Below are 19,217 nucleotides of genomic sequence, written 5' to 3' on the forward strand. Positions count from 1 at the left end.
CTGAATTAACTCACATTTGAAAGATCTTTGATATTTTTTTCGTAGCTCGTTCTTCACTTGGAAACTGTATCAGTAAAATTTGAGAGAGCAATCATGTTTAAATTTTAACAACCTCGTCATTTGCTGAGTAGAAAAATTATGTAATTCTGGTTATCTCTGTAATGCAAAGTAGACTTCCTGTAGTTTGGTATGAAATTTCCTATACCTGAAGAGGTCTTGCTGTCCATATGAATATCCTTTCATTTCAGGTGATTTGACAAGGCTAATATTTTTCTACTTGTTAACTTAAAGAAGAAAAGTGAATTATCTACCTCGTTCCGGTGATATGATGTATATTTCAGATATTGTAAATTATTTAAATTTTTATAAGCAGATCTTGTACTTATTTCTTTATTTTTATTGAATAAATGCCTCAAATTTTGTTAATGAAGTTCTTTATCAAACAAGTCTTCAACATAGCAATTCATCTGTTTGTCATATACATGAGAGAAATATCTGAGGAATGTTACATATTTTCCTTTTATAGTTCCTCTTAATATTTCAAAACTTCTTTGATGCAGAATTAGCTCTTTGAATGGAGTTATGATGCTGTACTGGGAACTGCTGTAGAGATAATGAGTTGCTTCTCTCACCTGTATGATTACTGACTCTTTATGCAGATGCAGCTGCTCCTTTCATCTGGAAACTATGACCAACTTTCATTATCAATTCTCTTCTGGATGCAGTCAGTTTTATGTAAAAATAACTGTTGATATAATTAGGATGCTTCTGCTGCTTTACTAAGTTCCTCAGTATTTTTGCTGACTTTTTCACTGCTGCCTCTGAATGTTTCATCATTTTATTTTATTTGTTTGTAAATGTAAAAGGTAAAATGTAAAGAAAATGGAGGAATTAGTTAGTAAAGTCACCTGGGAAAATGGTTTTGAAGGTAGTGGAGTCCATCAGTTCTGCTCACTTTTTAAACACCACCTCCTAAGGGCACAGGAGCAGGCAATTCCAGGATGGTGGAAGTCAAGCAGACTGTCAAGCTGGCTTGGCTGAGCAGGGATCTTCTTTTGGAGCTAAGGCAAAACAAGAAGGTGTATGCCCAGTGGAAGCTAGGTCAGGTGACATGAGAGAAATTCAGAGATGCTCCTTGCCACTGTAGGGAGAAAATTTCTGTGCCCAGAGCTCAGTTGGAGTTGAAGCTGGCCAGAAATTTAGGCTGACAATAAAGCAAGTTTTTTCTAAATACATGGATAGCAAGAGGAAGCACAAAAATAAGATCAACCATTTACAAGATGAGGATGATTACCTTACAAACAGGGACATAGACAAGATGGAGATGTTTAATGCTTCCTTTACTTCAGTGTTCACCACTGATGACAGGCTAAAGGGATCCCAGTACCCTGAGCTGGAGGACCATGACAATGAGAATTATGCACTCCCAGTTGATCCTGAACTTGTGCAGGATCTGCTGCTCCAGGTGGATCCCTATAAGTTTATGAGGTCTGATGGGATTCATTTGAGAATCCTCAAAGAGTTGGCTGATGTTATCATTGAACCTCTCTCAATGATTTTTGAGCAGTCCTGGGAATCTGGAGATATCCCAGTTCACTGTGTGCTGACTAACATTGTCCCATTTTCGAGAAGTGCAAGAGGGATGACCCTGGAAACTACAGGTCTGTCAGTCTCACTACAGTGACTGGTAAAATTATGAAGAAGATTATTCTGGTAGTTATTGAAAAAAACCTGAAGGACAATGCAGTTGTCAGTCACAGCCAGCACAGATCCACAAGATGAAAGTCCTGCTTGTCAAACTTCAGTTCCTTTTACGACAAGGTAACCCACCTAGTTGACCAAGGGGAGCCAGCTCATGTAATCTTAATTTGGATTTCAGTAAAGCTTTCAGTACTGGAAATCATTCTGGTACATCCTTCTGGACAAAATGTCCAGCACACAGCTCGATAAACACATCATGAGGTTGGTGAGCAATTGGCTCGCAGGTCAGGTGCAAAAGGTTATAATGAGTGGGGTAAGGTCAGGCTGGTGACCTGTCACTAGTGGGATTCTACAGGGCTCCATCCTCAGCCCAGTGGTCTTCAACATCTTCATTAAGGACTTGGATGCAAGACTCAAAGAAATACTAAACAAGGTTTGCTGACAATACCACTCTGGGAGGAGCTGTTGACTGTCTTGAAGGCAGGGAGGCCCTGCAGAGAGACCTTGACAAATTAGAGGACTGGACAGTCACCAACCATGTGAAGTTCAACAAGGGCAAGTGTAGGATTCTGCACCTGGGATGAGGCAACCCTGGATGTACGTACAGACTGGAGAATGAGATGCTGGAAAGCAGTGCCATGGAAAGGGAGCTGGGGGTCCTGGTTGACAACAAGTTGAATGTGAGTCAGCAGTGCCCTGGCAGCCAGGAGGGCCAACCATACCCTGGGGGGCATCAGGCAAAGCATTGCCAGCGGGTTGAGGGAGGGGATTGTCCTGCTCTGCTCTGCACTGGGGCCGCCTCACCTTGAATATTGTGTGCAGTTTTGTGTGCTGCAATATAAGAAAGACATAAAACTATTAGCGTCCAAAGGAGGGCAACAAAGATGGTGAAGAGACTTGAGGGGAAGCCATATGAGGAGTGGTTGAGGTCACTTGGTTTGTTCAACCTGGAGAAGAGAAGACTATTTGCAGTCTACAACTTTCTTGTGAGGGGAAGAGTGAGGGCAGGCACTGATCTCTCTGGTGACCAGTGACAGGACCCAAGGGAATGCCTGAAGTTATGTCAGGGGAGGTTTAGGTTGGATATTAGAAAGGTTTTTCATCCAAAGAGTGGTTGGGCACTGGAACAGGCTCCCCAGGGAAGTGGTCACAGTACCAAGCTTGACAGAGTTTAAGAAGCATTTGGACAACACTCTTGGGCACATGGTGCGATTCTTGGGGCTGTCCCTGTGCAGGGCCAGGAGCTGCACTTTGATGATCCCAACTTCCAAGTCAGGATATTCTGTGATTCTATACTGGAGGAGTATAACAAGTTGATACTTGATAATAGACTTCAATGTGTACTGAATTGAAGCATGCATGTCAATACTCTGAAGAACAGTATGTCGGGTTTGTAGATAAGCACTACCCTATCTGCAGTCTTTTGCAAAGCTTATTGACTGAAATTTATGTTTAAGACAAGGAAACTACAATATATGTGTCTTCTTAATGTAGGCTTTTTTTTTCTGGTGAATTTTGGCTGGAGGTAGATTTAATCCACGGATAAGAAACATGTTTGGGTTTTTTTCTGTTTTTAACTGAACAGTTTATTCTTTTTAGCATTGTTTGACCTATTTTAATGACTCCTTGTAAAATTAATTCTGTTTTATTTTTGTGGTTTTGGGTTTTTTCTAGAGCTGAATTCCTACAAAAAATGTTGGTGGTGCAGATCTGACCTATGGTAATACCTTGAAAGAGTATGAATATTTCAGCAAACTGCCTCTTCAGTGGTTCCTCCTTAGCATCTGAAGTGCATGCTGCTGCTGTTAACGGAGATAAGAGTACCCTTCAAAAGCTAATAGCAGGTAATTGTTTTCATTGTAGATGCATTTGGATTACTTTAGAACCGAAGCTTTTTGGGTTTGACTTACGACTCTGATCTTTAAGATATGTTTTAATTTCATGACTATGTATATTTCTAGAATAAATGTAGTCCTGAATATATGACTGATTTTTCTTATTTTTATTACCTCTTGCCTTTGACTGGTACTTCTGTGTGAAGTAAAATAGAAAGTAGGTAAGTGATACAACTAGAAGAGTTATTCAGGACTCCTCTTTCAGGGAATTTGAAATTCTGGAGAAGTGCTTTGTGCCAAAATATTTTGGCTGCAAATCCTTATTTTTGGAATTGCTTTTGTGGGAGATTTGATAAACTTGTATTTATAGATAATTTCTTATAGTTAAAGAAGTCTTGTCAATGCACAGTATTTCTGAAAAAAATGAGCCAGCTGTTTTCATTACTTTGATTCTGATAGACTGACAGTATTTCTCAAGACAAAGTAAAGGTAAAGAGAGAGTCTAGTCCTACTGAATCTGAAGTAAAAAAAAATTCCTCTCCATTAAAAAGCCCAGGATTTTGCCTTTCCTTCTAGGAATGGTATGACATTCCAGGTTAGGAATTTTCAAAATCAGTATATATTTGGTGTTCCAAAAACAGTTGCATATATTTGGAAGGCTACCATGTGATAGGTGAAGACTTTGGTTTTTCAGAGTTTCTGATTAAATTGCAATTCCAGTTGATACTGTAGAAATTATATTTGCTTAGACTTTTTTGGAAAATGCTATTCCTTAAGCTCAGTAAGGGCAAAGGACTGTGAAATAATAAGAAACTTAGTCTGTGTTTATGCAATTAGCTGTCAGTTTTAATGGTTGTAAAGGACTTAATGGTAATTGCATTAAACCAGGAGTCAAGTTTCTTTATGTATCTTCAACCTGTGTTGAAGACATGACAGTAAGCTGTGTGGGTCTTCATCTAAGCTGTATAGAAAGCACTAAGTGGTTCTCCTTTACAAGGTCTATCTAATTTTCTGAAAAGATAACTAGAAGTGATTTGCTTCAAACATGGACAAATTTGAGGGAACTGACTGTATAGAAGCTCCACTGGTGGAGTTGGGCCTTCACCTTTATTTTGTCATATCATGGCTCAAACATACACTGTTTGCATTTAATGCTATCTCTTCATTCTTTTATAGAACATTTTATGAACAGCAGATGAGCAGTTGATGTGGAGATGCTTCTAGAAATCTGTGGGATGCAACTATGAAGTAGCTTTAAATACTTGGTTAAAAAACCTTCTGCCTGCATGTGGAAGTGGAAAAAAATCTGAGCTTTCAAATTTTGGCTAACAATCAGAAGCAACAAAGAGTTTTTGCTAACTTTGGTGTGTTTTTATTAATCTCACAGCCAAAAGATGTATTTTTTGAAAACACAAAGGAAAAAAAAAGTACTTTTATTGCGTTGCTGGTACATTTTGTCAAATATACCACAAAACAGCCATTAGAACCAGATAAGGAAATCACTGTTCTTTTAATGATGATCATGCAGCAACAAAATAAAAGTGCTTTGTTTTAGTTTTACATGGAGAGAAAACTGCAGAATCTTTACAGCCTTTGCTAAAATAGAAAAATTTGGCTTTTCTTCTTTGCTGTGTTTTGACAGGATATGACACAGACCTTACTTTTGCCAGAACAGGACCAAAAAAAAGTAAAAAGTATTGCCTAGCAGAAGAAGAATGCATCAAAGTAATATTTTTAGCTGTTTACCAGTCACTGTTGGAAGTATAACTTGATGCCAGAAGCAAATTGAGCAATTGGTGCTATTCACTGAATTTCATGACTGCACTTAGCAGCAGCAACTAATTCAGGACAGTACTTCAGTGTTTGGTGTACTGTATATGCTGGATTCCTTAACAACATTTTCCTAACAGAGACAAGCTTTGCATCTTGGTTACGTAGCTAGTGGTATATGCAGCAACTTAAAGTCTGGCTTTCTTTTTCTTTTAGGGAGGGCTTTTTAACCCCTAGATTCACTACTGCTTTCTTCTTTGTGCTTTCCCTATTGAGTTGTTAACATAGGAGAGTCATAGAGCTGGCTAAGCAATCTCTTAGAGCAGCCCCTCTAACCTGTTTCACGATTTTTCCTTCTCCCATCTGTAGCTTGATGGAGCGCTGTGTGACTGTATACAAACATGTGCATTGTGTTTGCATAGAATTATGAGTATGGATGGATATTAAAGGAACAGGTGCTTGAAATAATACAGGGTGTTCTGGACACTGTGTTCCTTTTGACATCCTGTGCCAGAAAGAGGCACAGACAGAATCAAAGATAAGTTGAAAATTTAGTTAGAGAAAGGGAGCTTTGGATAAAAGTTAACCACTGCTGGTGTGAAATTGCAGGACTTTCCAAACAGCCTGTGGGTTAAATGCTGTAAAGTACAGTACATGTCAAGTGTTAATTGTATAACCAATATTCTAACAAAAGTGTGCTAATTGCATGAGTTATCTCATACTGTATCACATTGTTTTAGAATTGTATGTTTCTTAGGCTTTGGGGAATGCTCACAGTATTTTCTTTCATATGTTTTATACAACACCAAACATGTCTTTAATTAACAGTTCTTCAGTATTAAAACCCATCTGTGTGATTTTAATCCTAGGCAAAAAGAGAACAAAAGTTAATTTTGTGTTTGGAGGATCATTTCGCATTTAACACTTCTATGTAGAGTTTTGGGAAGATGCCTCTAATTGTTTTAATTGTTTATAGGAACACAATTATGTTTATAATAGTCATTATAGTGAAGTGTCTGTTCAGTCCAACTCCTCATTCTAAAACCCCTTATCATGCATTGCTTTCATACAAATGCTTCTAAACCTCTGATGTGGCGTTTCATTGTAAATGTTAACTAAATTATGGGTTACAAATAGGCAGCTGCATGTTATTGTTTGATTCTCCTCTCTGCTTCTCCCTTCCCTGTTCTGCAATGTGGGAGGTTGAGTAAAACTCGAATCAGATATTGCAGAAAGCAAGATTCTTGCAAGTGACAAGAGATGGTCTGTCTTTTAATAATTAGGCAGAATTCACCTCGTCCTGCTGCCCTTTCTCTGATACGATTGCTCACATAGAGTGCGAGAAGGTGATAAGGTACGAATATGAGTTAAATTTTGGAATTGGGCCACTTGATTCTGTGGTGTTCATGACCTCAGTTGGCAACAAGTTTATGGAATGCATATTCCGGTGGGGTGAGGACATTGATTCTGAAAGGGAGGGATCAAACGAAATTCCTTTCTTAGGCAGGTATGTGAAGAGAATTTATTTTTGCTGAAGCACATTTTATGTACGCTAATTAGGTACATTTTATGTACCTAAAGTTTTGAAGGCTATCTGGGCTTTCTTGATTGCAGAAAATGATAATTTACTGGCTCCTAGTCCTTGTCTTGTCCCTTAGCCTGAGTGCAGAGATACCCTTTTAGGGAAATGCCCATAGGACTTTCACGGTTCTAAGGGCCTTACAGAGTCTTGAAAGCAAAAGGAATAATAAAACAAGAAAAAACCTACTGCTAGCTGAAAATAGTTTCTTTACCTTAAAAACCAATGCAGGAGCTTTAGGCAGATTACTGGCAGCAAGTTTTGAAGGGCTTGCTCATTTTTCACTCAGACTGTGTACAGTCATGGAAGCTCCTTGTCATCAGCTACTTCACTTTCTGGGAGCTGTAAATGAAAATAGATGTTTGTTGCTCTGCTTAGTTAGGCTGCAGTTGAGCTTTAGGCCATTTTTTGCTTGGCTTGACCTTACCCATTTCTTTCTTTTAGTCTCTACATTTTTGTATATATTCTCTGACATTACATAATAGAGAGGGAACTGGAATTTGAGAGAGATGTATACTGTTTTTGCACATTGCGGATTTGAGAACCGATATTATCTAGGCAGAAATCAGGTGCATGTGTCTTATTGGGAAAAAGGAATGTTAATGTATTTCTCTCAAAAATATATTTGAGTGTGCAAGTCCCATCAGGTTCAACAAATTTGAGACAATATTGAGTCTATGTTAACACTGAGCAGTGAAATGTGGTTTAGTGATGTCTAAATTACCGCATCAAACTAATACTGGAAGAGGACCTGACTTTTCTTTACTAATTAGAGAAACTAGCTTGTTGGCTGGGAGCAGTGACATTTTAAATTATGCTTTGGACCTCAGTATCTGCAGCGTTGGTCATAAGCAGTTTTCATGTTTCTGTACTGTGCTCTGTTGAACGGAAAAAGCACTTATTATTAGCTGAAATACTGAGGTGTAAGACAGCTTCACAAAAGGTACATATAACTTTTTAAAATACTTTTTTCTAATAGTAGAAGAAAGAATGATCTTGAACCTGCATCCCGTTTGCAATGAAATTTTAATACTGTGAAATGAAAGTCCAGCAAATGTTTTACAAATTAGGGAAAATAAAGAATTTTGGATTCCCCTGTTTAACTCAATGTTGTATTTTGAATTATTTCCTAACGATCATGGAATTAACAAAAATGAAAGCACTTCCTATGACGAATCTGAAAATGAGAGTGAAGAGCAAACTCCGTGTTTGTGGTGTGAAGTGAATACACAAGCACTTAACAAAAGAAAAAGTCTAGGAGGGCCAAAGGGAAGTGAGCAGGCTAAAAAGCAGTGTGAAGGTGGATATTAAAAAGCAAGAAGGTGTTCGAAAAACAGCCTATGTCTGAGGAAGGTAGATTCAGGTCAGTAAAAGTCTTTGTTCTCCTTTTTTTTTTAGTTAAGTAATTTGCTAGAGGCATGAAAATTAGTTATAAAACTAGTGAAACTAGTGGATTGTCAAGGTGAAGTGACAGTCACAGAAGACAAGGCAATGGGTAAAGAACAAAAAAGATTTTTCTATATCTACGTCACAGAGGAGTTCAGAAATGTTCTTAAACCGCTTTGTGCAGAGTAAAAAGAATTTTCTCAATGCAAATCACAATTTCAATGCAAGAGAAAGTGTTGTAGAATGAATCGTGAGATTGATATGGTACTCACTCCAGATTTTAGGAACGGAGAAATGGAGTGAGTGAGTAGATGATCGTTGTAACTGGCAGTATCCTACTTAACAGTGGTTTTCTGTTAGAGGCTTGATTGGTAGGGGATGAATTTTAATTCTTGATAGTCCCCTTGATTCATACTTAATCTGCTCGATTCTTCTGCTGGGTGAATCAATAGAAATGATAATTAAGAATACAATTACTAGATGTGTAGATAAGTATAAAATGCTGGGGGAGAGCAAAGACTGTGTCTGTAAAGAAGTATGCACTTCTGGAGTGCTTTGGAAGCATCAGCGGTCATGCGGACAAAGGAATAATTAAAAAGAAAAACTAACCTGTAAAATTCATTGTTACTTGAGTAATAGTAGACAACATTGCTACATGGCAGATCTGGAAGGTCAGGATGCATAGGGTAGTTGTTACACATGAAGTTAAAGGTGCTGGTCTTTATGTAGTGACTCGATAGAAATATGAAACTTTATAATGAAAGTGGCTCTTTTGGAATCTTTTTGACTGTGAATCAAAAGAGTGGTCTGATTTTTTTTTTTTTTTTTTAATAGGATGTCAGACTTCTTATTCAGCTTAATTACTGCCTACTAACCTTATCATTTCAAGAAAGCTTGTGAAGTATTTTAGTAATTTCCATATTGTAAGGCACTCTAAAGTAAATAATGGTATTGATGTAATATTGACGTTTATGCTTTTAAAATAAACATTGCTGTGAGTAGGCTTCAAAGCTTCTTTTAGTGACAATGTTTACAGTTTTCAGAAGGTTTGGTTTATGTGCTGTCGGTATTTTTTAAACTAATCTTTGCAGCCAAGATCTGTGTAATTATTCAAAAATTTTTTATAATTATGCCACTGCAGAATGTTACTGGTAGTAGGTGTGCTTACGGCACTAATGTTTTCTGAATGTACTTTCTTCTGTAAATACATTTTGAAGTGCTCTGTAAATGTCAGTAACTCTGAGTTTGTCATACACTCCATTGTTTTGTTCACCCTGGTTGTATTATAATGAGATATCTCCTAATCATGTTATAATAGGCTACCTTTTTAAATAAAAAAGCGTTACTTTTAGTTAGATACTAATAGCCTTAACTGTTTGAAGCGAGCTTTTGGTTTGGTTTTGTCTTTTAGGAAACTCTGAGCTGAAAGATAAAGAGGACCAGTTTGGAAGAACTCCGCTTATGTACTGTGTATTGGCTGACAGGCTGGACTGTGCAGAGGCACTGCTGAAGGCTGGAGCTGATGTTAATAGAGCTGATCGTAGCCGGAGAACTGCTCTCCATCTTGCTGCACAAAAGGTAATTTCCTTACAAGTGCTCAGCCAGTGTTTAAAGTTACAGCTTTCACAGTCAGTATGAGGTGGGTTGACCCTGGCTGGACACCAGGTACCCACCAAAGCCACTCTGTCACTCCCCTCCTTAGCTGAACAGGGGAGAGAAAATATAACAAAAAACTGAGGTAAGGGCAGGGAGAAATCCCTCCCCAGTTACTGCCATGGGCAAATCAAACTTGGGTAAAATGAATTTAATTTCTTACCCATCAAATCAGAGCAGCATAATGAGATATAAACCCAAATCTTAAAAGCATCTTCCCCACTCTCCTTCCTTCTTCCAGGGCTTAACTTCACTTCTGAATTCTCTACGTCATCCCCCAACCAGCAATGCAGAGGGACCGGGAATAGGGGTTGCAGTCAGTTCTTCACATGTTGTAAATCTCTGGAGGGTTATTTTTTATTTTTTAGTGATTTTACTCAGTGTATTTATAGCTGTCTGCAGAGACAGTATAAGGCATTGCTGTTATAAGAATTTGTACTTTCTAGGAAAAATAGTTGTTGTCTGTTTTGGGATAGCCAGTTCTGAGTAAAGACTAAATATTGTACACTGTGATAGTCCTTAGTATGTGACCATTAATTCAGTGGACATAAGGCCAAAGACTGTTAATTATTAGTGTTATATTTGAGAATTTGTATATGCTCAGGATATGGATATGTCATATCTCAGGATATAGAACACCAAATCATTTTCAGGTCCAGGAGGGAAATACATTACTGTCTACTTTTCCTTCTACAGTCTCAGTCTATAACACTCTTCAGTTACATTTTTCCACTGAAGAAGTATTCAACAATAAAATAAAATGTAATTTAAAGCACAGCTTCAGAGCTGCAAGAAATTTTGAGTTTGTTTAGGGCTAGGGGAAGTGTCCACAGTCATAGGAGAAGATAAAAAAAAAAGAGGGAGCGTGAGTTGTCTAGCTAACCAAGACATTTGAGTTCATAAACTGTAAAAAAGACTACACAGAGAAGGTTAAAAATTCAAACTGAAAAGAACAGGCTTTTATTTACTATTTTACTTTTTTAAGTATGTTTGTAACTGCTCAAAAATTAAAGTTGTTTTTGCTATGTAAGCTGTGTTGTTTGGTACCAGTTAGAGTGCCTACCATGATTTTCATAGCAAACCATTTTGATTTATAATATCTTGTCACCTGTTCATAATCATAAAGGAGCAATTAACTAGAGAAACACTTGGGAAGATAATAGTAAGGTGATATTCTCCAGGTACACTTGCATGGGAGTCCATAGGGACTGTGTGGTCTGTGTTACTGCATCCGTTATTGAGAAATGAAGAGTTCATCTAATATTTTAAGTTTACAAATTCCTTAGGGAAAAATGTTAACTATTAAAAACTGACTTGAATGCATTCTTGAAATGTGTATAGTAATGCGCAACATTACTTGACTGACATCATTATTAGCTACAGTAGGTTGTAGTTGGCTTGAAATAGGCAAATCTACTTGGTTACATACCACTACACCCTGATGAAATATTTCAGTCATCATCATAACCTTGTTTCCAGTGTACCACGGTTAACTTTGTGTTTCTAAGTGACCAGCTCACCGGTGTTGTTTCAAAGATAGGTGTTTTGTAAACATGACAATATCAGAGACTTAAGGAATTGCTGTAACCTACTATACTTGCCTGGTGTTCATATGGGCTTTTTGATTTTATGATGTGATAGACACATGAACATTTTAATCATAAAAACTTAATCTTAAAAATTACGATTTTTCCCCACATTTTTAAGATGCATTTTAGCATGTAAAAACAATGTGCTCTCCATTTCCTTTATGCCTTGCTGCAATCCTGAAGGTGCCGTTTGTACCATGGGATACTTGGACCCTTCTTAGATGTGTTTTCAGTTGACAGTGCAGATGAAAAAGTAGGTACATGCTGTTTTAGTAGTAGATTTTATGTAGCCACACACTTCCTGTGTAATGTAGTGGGTAGATGTGATTCACCCCATAGTCAGGTAAGCGCTTGTAGCATCGTAGTGCTGGGGGCCATAAAATGGTCAGGAAACAGCCCTTGCAGCTGCTTTTCATTTGCCTCACTTAGCTGTCCTTTAAAATTGCATTCTGTGTCTTCTGAGCAGTTACTTGCTATTGATGTCAGCTTACAAAATTAACATCTAATGTATGTAAAATTTTGTCTTTAGTCTTTCCATATTAACATTTTAAGATCCACATTTCTGTCATGAATGCGTTCTTAAAGATACATAAAGTTAAAATTCAAAACAACTTCATGTTTCATGAAGTTTTGGCTGTTTAAATAACATTTTATATTCTTATTTCTCACTGATAGTATTAGTTTATATTCTATTTTTTTCCCCCAAGTAAAAGAAAAGTTCCTCAGTAACCAATATTGAAAGTTGACTTTCAGATAGAAAAAGAAACATGCTGAGAACGCTCATTTCCAAGTTGTTTTGTCAGTGTTGGTTAATCATGAATCTGTGCGTTTACAGGAGCCACTGTATAGATTTTGTTGTGTTCAAGCTTGTTGGTCAGTCACTGTCACTTCATCAAAAACAGATTCACATGACTTTATAAAAGAAGTTCATTAATTTGTAGTCACAAGCGTGAGTTGTTTAGAAGGACAGTTCTTGGAGATTCAGATTCCTAAATTACACTTACCTTGCATCCTATTTTTCCTTTTCTTTGGAGACAGAAGTTAAGATTTACAGGCCTTTACATGCAACTGGCGAAGAGGACAGGAAAGAGATGATACTCCTTTCCCCACAGATGTTGTTAAATAAAGCAGATAGAGGTAAAATGAAGTAAAGTTTCCTGAGTCAGAACTTTCCTCTCTAGATACTATGGTTACTTTTGTCATTTTTTGCTGTCTCTTGGGAGGGCCTTTGGAATAGCTTACTCATCAGACCGCAGCAGACACACATCCTGAGGGCTAGAGTTTATTGCTGGAATATTTGAAACTGTTTAGATCATCATTCTACAGGCTCCCTTTGCATGTCCCTTTGCACTTGTTCCTCTGAAACAGTCTTGCAGTTGATTTGACAAAAAATGGTCTCTGCTGTCTTTGGGAGCCACAGAACTGTCTTGGAGACAAAGACTTTGTGAGAAGATGCTCTTCTAATGCCAAACAGAAACAGTGATTTAGGCATCTTGAACTGAAGGAAGCTGAATATCTTCATTTGTGTATTTGGATTCAAGATGGTGTCTCTCCCATTAGTAATCCTGTTTATCATAGGAAAAATTGGTTTCATTCTCTGCAGGGTGAGATGAAACAATTGCCATTTTTCTGTCAGGAGAATTCACTGTAAAAGAACTGTCAGTTCATGTCTTTAAGTCCTAGTAAAATAGCTTGTGGGTATTTTTGATCCCTCTAATAGAACAAACATTCAGAAATGTGACATTGGCCTAAATTCAGTCATAAATCATCACTATTAAGTAAAATGAATTAGATAGAACTCCAATTGCCTTTCTTCTCTAGGATGGATTTCTGGTTGGATAGGACTTAACTGTAACATCATTCCATTAACACTTGCATAACTGGCTTCTGACCACACCTGTGGGAGTTACAAAACTTTGTGAGTGTGTGTAAACACGTGTGTACGTACCATCTCTCCGTTATATTTTAATTTCCACCTCAGTGCAAGTGTTATACTTCTAACTATTTTCTGAAGAACAGCAGACAGTTTTGCTTCCGTTATGTTTGTTATTACTGTTTGCATAAGGAGTTTATGTTGTAAAAGCATTTCTTCCAGTCCTTCAAAATGCTAACAATCACATCCAGTGTTTAAAAAGCAAATTCTTATTTTCTGATAATACGAGGTTCTTCCTAAATTATAGGTAAAGATTTCAGCACTACCCATATGGTCATACAAACCACTATCTGACATAACAGTCTCACTGTAGTTCTTTAATCCCTAATCTTTTCCTTATAGCACCTCTCTAGCTGTTTTTTAAGTAGTTATGTTCTTACTTTAGGTTGTTAAGGTGTTGTTACTTAAATTGTTACTTTGTGTGGTAACTCCTCCTGAATATTCCTGTATTCTCTACCAAAAATATTTCTGATAGCACGGCTAGGCAGACTGACCTGTGCTATTAATGTTCTTTCAGTTCCAGGGCTTTCAACACAGGTAAAAAGTGAAGGCAATCTGATGGTTTCAGTACCCCTCTCTAGTGCAGTTTTAATAACCAGGTCATATTTACCGGTTAATGAGGAAACTTAAGTCAAGGAAACACAAACTTGCTGTGTCATCCTTGTCTTGCCATGCTTCACTCAAATGACTTTTGTCACTGGAGCATGTCTACAAAGCAGTAGTTACTTGAAAAGTTGTCAAGTTCTCATCTGTTCTCATCTCAACAAAAAGTTCTTATAATCTCTCTGTCTCAGACTTCGTTAGTGACATTCTGGGCTATTTACAAGAAGTAAAGCTTAGGATATTCCCTCACTTATGGGTCCATTTCAACCTTTTTAAGCCTAAATGTTCTCGCACCTTTCTTTGAAAGTAATGAACTGTGGTCAGAAATTCTGTCTGTCAATAGAAATTTTGGCTTGAAATAGCAATGGTTTTTGAAAAACAATCTGTGGTTATGCATTAATATGATAACCTTTGAGTTGTTGCTTAATGCTAATAATTATGTTCTTAATGATGAGTTTTCTGTTTAGTGATAAGCATCTTTTGTATTACAGCTTTTAAGCTTTACACATCTGTTGGTGTAAAAAAAAGATTTCAAATATGCATACAGAGCTAGAAAGCTGAAGTGTTTTCTTAAATGTAACAAATTTCCTCTTGATGGAAAATACTCAAAATATAGCACAATGCAATATGAGATGATGGGCTGAAAATACACTCAGGTAACTGAAAATTTACATTGCAGACATGTACATCTAAGCTGGTCATGTAGATAACTTAAAATTAATGCACTTGATGGTGCAGTCCATTCACCCTAAAGTAGAGCTGAGTACCTTAGGGCACACTGACTTACTTATCCTTCCTTTTAGGCATCTTACTGATGTAGGTTTTCACTTTTTCATTGTCTAAATTTTGACAAATTAATCTCACCCAAGGCATACATTTTTTAGCAACTCATCATTTTCCAGTTGTCCTTGACATGATTTTCTGTCATCAGCCTTTTGATGGAGATGCTTCTGTCTTTGTAGGCAGAAGGCCGTGTATGTAAATGAAGCTACTTGCCTTTTCTTTTTGGATTTTCTTCTGTTCCAATGTTTTAGTCTCTCTTTTCAAGTGGACAGGTCTCCCGAGCAATTTGGACACCCTTAAAAAAAAAAAAAAAAAAAAAAAGAAAACACAAGAAGGAGAGGTCAAGCAATTAACTTCAGAAAATTTAAATTAAAAAGCAATCAAACTAAAACCACCCCAAAAATCCAAACCCACCAGAAAATTATACAAATTATTGCAGGAGTGCCCTGTGAAGGTTGCCATGGGAGTTTCAGAGGATGGTTGTGACTGCCTGAATACAGATGTAATTTACTGGGAGCTGAAATAGTGACTGATTGCAACAGAAGTAGAATCATTAACATAATTTGCCAGTGATTTCACCCTGAGGAGTTGCAGTACTATATGGGTACAGGTTGTTTAAACAATTATTGTGAAATAAACATGCTGTGGACAGATATAAGTACTGGGATTACAGTGTAACAATAGGCGTTCATTTCCACTTGTAAGCATTCTGGTAACAATTTGCTTGTAATGTTGAATTGCAACTTGTTTGAACACCCACATGTGATACTTGTGAATGGAAATGTTTCTACATACCCAAATGACCTGTGTATGCTTTGTCATTTATCCTTCATTAAGTAACTCCAGTTTAATTTAAGGGGGAAAAGAAGCAGGCCTGCTTCCTTCAGAATTTCTCACAGAGGTTAGTCACTTGCCATCTGTTTACTTTGGGGTGTAATTCACCTGAATCTCTCTGAATACCTGAAGTGTTAATAAGGACAGAAGGAAAAATTATGGATTTTTTTTTGTTGGATTCTAATAATATGCACTTTAAATAATCTATCAGGATGCCTAACTGTCAGGAAGATATTAATGTTGGCTTCAGGAAGATTACTACAACCCCAATGGGAAAATGTGACATTAGGTGCATTAAATATTGTGTCACTTATATTTTTTATTTGCTGACATGGTTGTTGATGAATAACAGTTGCACAGTTCCTAACCATGATGCAGTTAGAAATTCTGTGTAAAGTAGGAGAGTATATTTTAAATTATCTTCAGTTTTTCTTAAACTAGAAAAAATGATAGTTCCTGTATACTCACCGGTAACCATGAAGGTAAAGGGGAAAATAAGAAAAGACAGGCTGTGGCAGGTGTAAGACATGGTAGAAAATTAGAAACAGAAGGTAGTCTTTAGTTCATTTATTTCATGAAAGTTTATTCCCAAGTCTTATCTAATGAGTACAATCAGGATAGTCCAAGAGCCCCAAAACCAGAATGTTATTTCCCCTTTCTTGAGCAAGGAAAAGATGTTTGTATTAAAACTTCTTGAATTATCTTGCCTGGGAGCAAGCTTATGCATTTTTCCCTCGCTACCTTTTTCAAGATGTATTTCCCAGACCTGTGGTTTCTCAAATATTTCATAAGGTTTATTCAGTCTGCATACAAGAGCACACGTGCTTCTAACTTTCTTTCCCAATCTATATAATGAAAATAAATAATCAGGGTACCTTTCAGACACAATGGTGGTCAGTTCATGTTCTTTTGTCCCTCAGGCCAATGACCTTTTGTGACGTTCCCCCTTAAGTGAGAGCTCATAATGAGTAATATTAATTCTATGCATGTGGTTTCATGAAATGTGAATGAGCTTTATATTCGTTCTGTGACTTTCTTGTGAACATACAATTTGATTAAATATGAAAAATCTGAACAAACCAAGGTGTGAAATAGGAATGTTTTCCAACCAGCCAGAAGAAGTGATTTTTTTTTTTACATTATTTTTTTACATTAATGTTCAATTACAGTACTGACAGTAGCCATGATAAAAATGTTTTCTTTACTTTCCTGAACAAAGAGTTTTCTCTAGTGAATGCAGCCTGAGGTTGCTCAAGGGCAGAAGGCACAGCTCCTTGCATGTGATTTGTATGTTGCGTTACAGATAACCTGATCTAGCTACCAAAGGGTTAGTCCCATCCATGGCCTTCCTCTGACCCCTTTTCACAACTGTGGAACTGCTAACTGGTCAGTGAGTTGACAGAGAATGAACTCTACAAAATAACAATTAATTTTCTGCCTGTTTAGCACAAGTCCTCATGCTCCTAAATGCTTTTTGATATTGCTTGTCTTGATACTACCATAGGTCTGTGCTGTAAGTCCTATTGAAATGGTTGAAAAATAGCTACAGGAAAAGTTTAAGAAAGAATTCACGTCACTATAGAGATCTGATTCACAGTATAGTCCCTGAGAAAGTTGTGCTGTCACTGCTGAGAAAGAATAATAAAGCAGAGAATTTGCGAGGCTGGAATTTCCTAAATGAACGCTGAGAAAATGAAAAATATTCTCAAAACCTTAGGTAAGAATGTAGCAGCATCCTGTCTGAGTTCAGGAAGGAAGGGAAGCCTTGGAAGTTGTTTTTTAGTGTGTGTGATAAGTAGCAGGTGTGACTCTTTTTCAGGGTCTCATATGTCTCTCCTAATTCTGCTTCTGTATGTTCTTTAGATTTCATTAATACTTCCATTTGTGATCTTAAAATCAAAGTATTAGTCTCCTCTTATGAAACTCAGCACTGCAATGTAGCTCCAAAACATCTTAAATTTCCCCAATGAAATGTTCAGGGTGGCTTGGAACATGATTGTACATAAGAAATGCTACATGATGGAAGCATCTTGTGGAGGTCAGTGTTAGATAAATTCTCTTGCATGTAGCTAAAGAGAGAAATTATTGGCCCGAAAAGTTTCTGGGAAATCAAGCAACACCAGATATTATGAGAAGAGTCAGAACACTGTCTTGTATATTCTTCAACTGCAGAAATTCTGCATCTTGATTCATTAGTGCATCCCAGATGTGAAGGAGAGGGAAGACTTTCCAAGTCAGTTACATTATGGAGCAGCATCATTGAAAAAGAAAGCTTGACAACTGTTTGGCACAGAGAGCTTAATTTGGGCACTACTTTGCAGGACCAATATGTGATTCTCATATATTCAGGCAATATATTTTCATCTTACACACTTTATTATGCCTTGTAACAAGGCGAGAACATTCATATTGTTGGTTCCTCACTAAGTATTAAGTCTCTGGAATCGTAAGGGATTCAGCAATTGTCTATCTACTGTCAAACTGTGGGTTAAAATTCTGCAGAAGATAGAACTGTGGAAATACTGTTCTACATGTCGGGTTCAGCAGATACTAAGACATCTGAATCTGATTTCTAACTGGTTTTATGTTAGCACGAAATCACATATTAAGACAAGGTTATGCAAAAATTTACATGCCAAAGCAGTTCTTTTGACTTCAAGATCAGAATTTCAGAGTAGCTAAAGATCAAACTTTGCCTCTATACAGAGTTCACTGATAAACATAGTATGAATGTCTATAGCCTATAGCACTTGTAGAATTGACTTTTAAATTATTTTAGTAACTGTTGGTTACTAAATTAACTTACTCTAATAAAACATGTCTGAAAATGTTGCTTGCAATTTGTGGCTGCCTCCCTAACTATAGCTGCTTTCCAGCAGACATTTTACGCATCAAAGGAATTAAAGCATGGCTAACCAAAAAATATAGCATTTGTTATTGTCTTTGACTAGGATTGGATTGTGAAAGAAAACAAATAAAGCTGGCTGAGCCACTAAAATGCATTATTCTATAAATATCTGTCAGGTTTGCTATATAGTCTGCTGTAGACAGAATGCTTCTACCTACTTCCATTCGTAATAGCAAAATAGTATTTTTGCCCATTTAGAATAGTAGAAGCAAAAGCTGAGGGAGGATGGGGTTGTTTAAAGAGAGGGTTTGCAACAGAAGTGTTTGTAGCCTCCTTAGATACTACACAGTAGAGTATATTTGCATGGAAAGGAATGGAATAAGTGTAATGCCTGCTCTTTGACATGAAGAAGTGTTGATCTCCAGTTGCCTGGGGCAGTTGATGACTGGCAGCCGTCATTGTGGCATCTGTATTTTACAGGATTTTGTTTTAGTTGTGAGGTTTGCAAACCTGATTTAAAAGTAGAACAAAGAATAAATAGATTTAAGGTTTTTGTGAAGATGAATGGATTAGCTCTGTGTAAGGGAAGTTCAGATATGATTCTCAGAGAGGCACATCTGAAACACAACTTGAAAAATATAGTGGTATATAATTTCTGATTCTGACCTGTAATAGTGGAAAAGATTCTCACTTACCAAGAATA

The 19,217-nt window shown here is 37.0% G+C and overlaps 1 protein-coding gene across 2 annotated transcripts in view; it reads left to right on the forward strand.

Annotated features, from left to right (window-relative positions):
- Positions 1–19,217, forward strand: part of INVS (inversin) — a 92,737-nt gene that overhangs the window by 968 nt on the left and 72,552 nt on the right. For both annotated transcript variants that reach the window (XM_050331056.1, XM_050331063.1), the window contains exons 2-3: positions 3,376–3,545; positions 9,683–9,849. In XM_050331056.1, the coding sequence (XP_050187013.1) occupies positions 3,440–3,545; positions 9,683–9,849 (273 nt within the window). In that variant the 5' untranslated portion in view covers positions 3,376–3,439. The remainder of the gene's footprint in view (positions 1–3,375; positions 3,546–9,682; positions 9,850–19,217) is intronic.

This window comes from Myiozetetes cayanensis, unplaced genomic scaffold (assembly GCF_022539395.1).
Source record: "Myiozetetes cayanensis isolate MyiCay16 unplaced genomic scaffold, myiCay2020 scf1, whole genome shotgun sequence".
Lineage (NCBI taxonomy): Eukaryota > Metazoa > Chordata > Aves > Passeriformes > Tyrannidae > Myiozetetes > Myiozetetes cayanensis.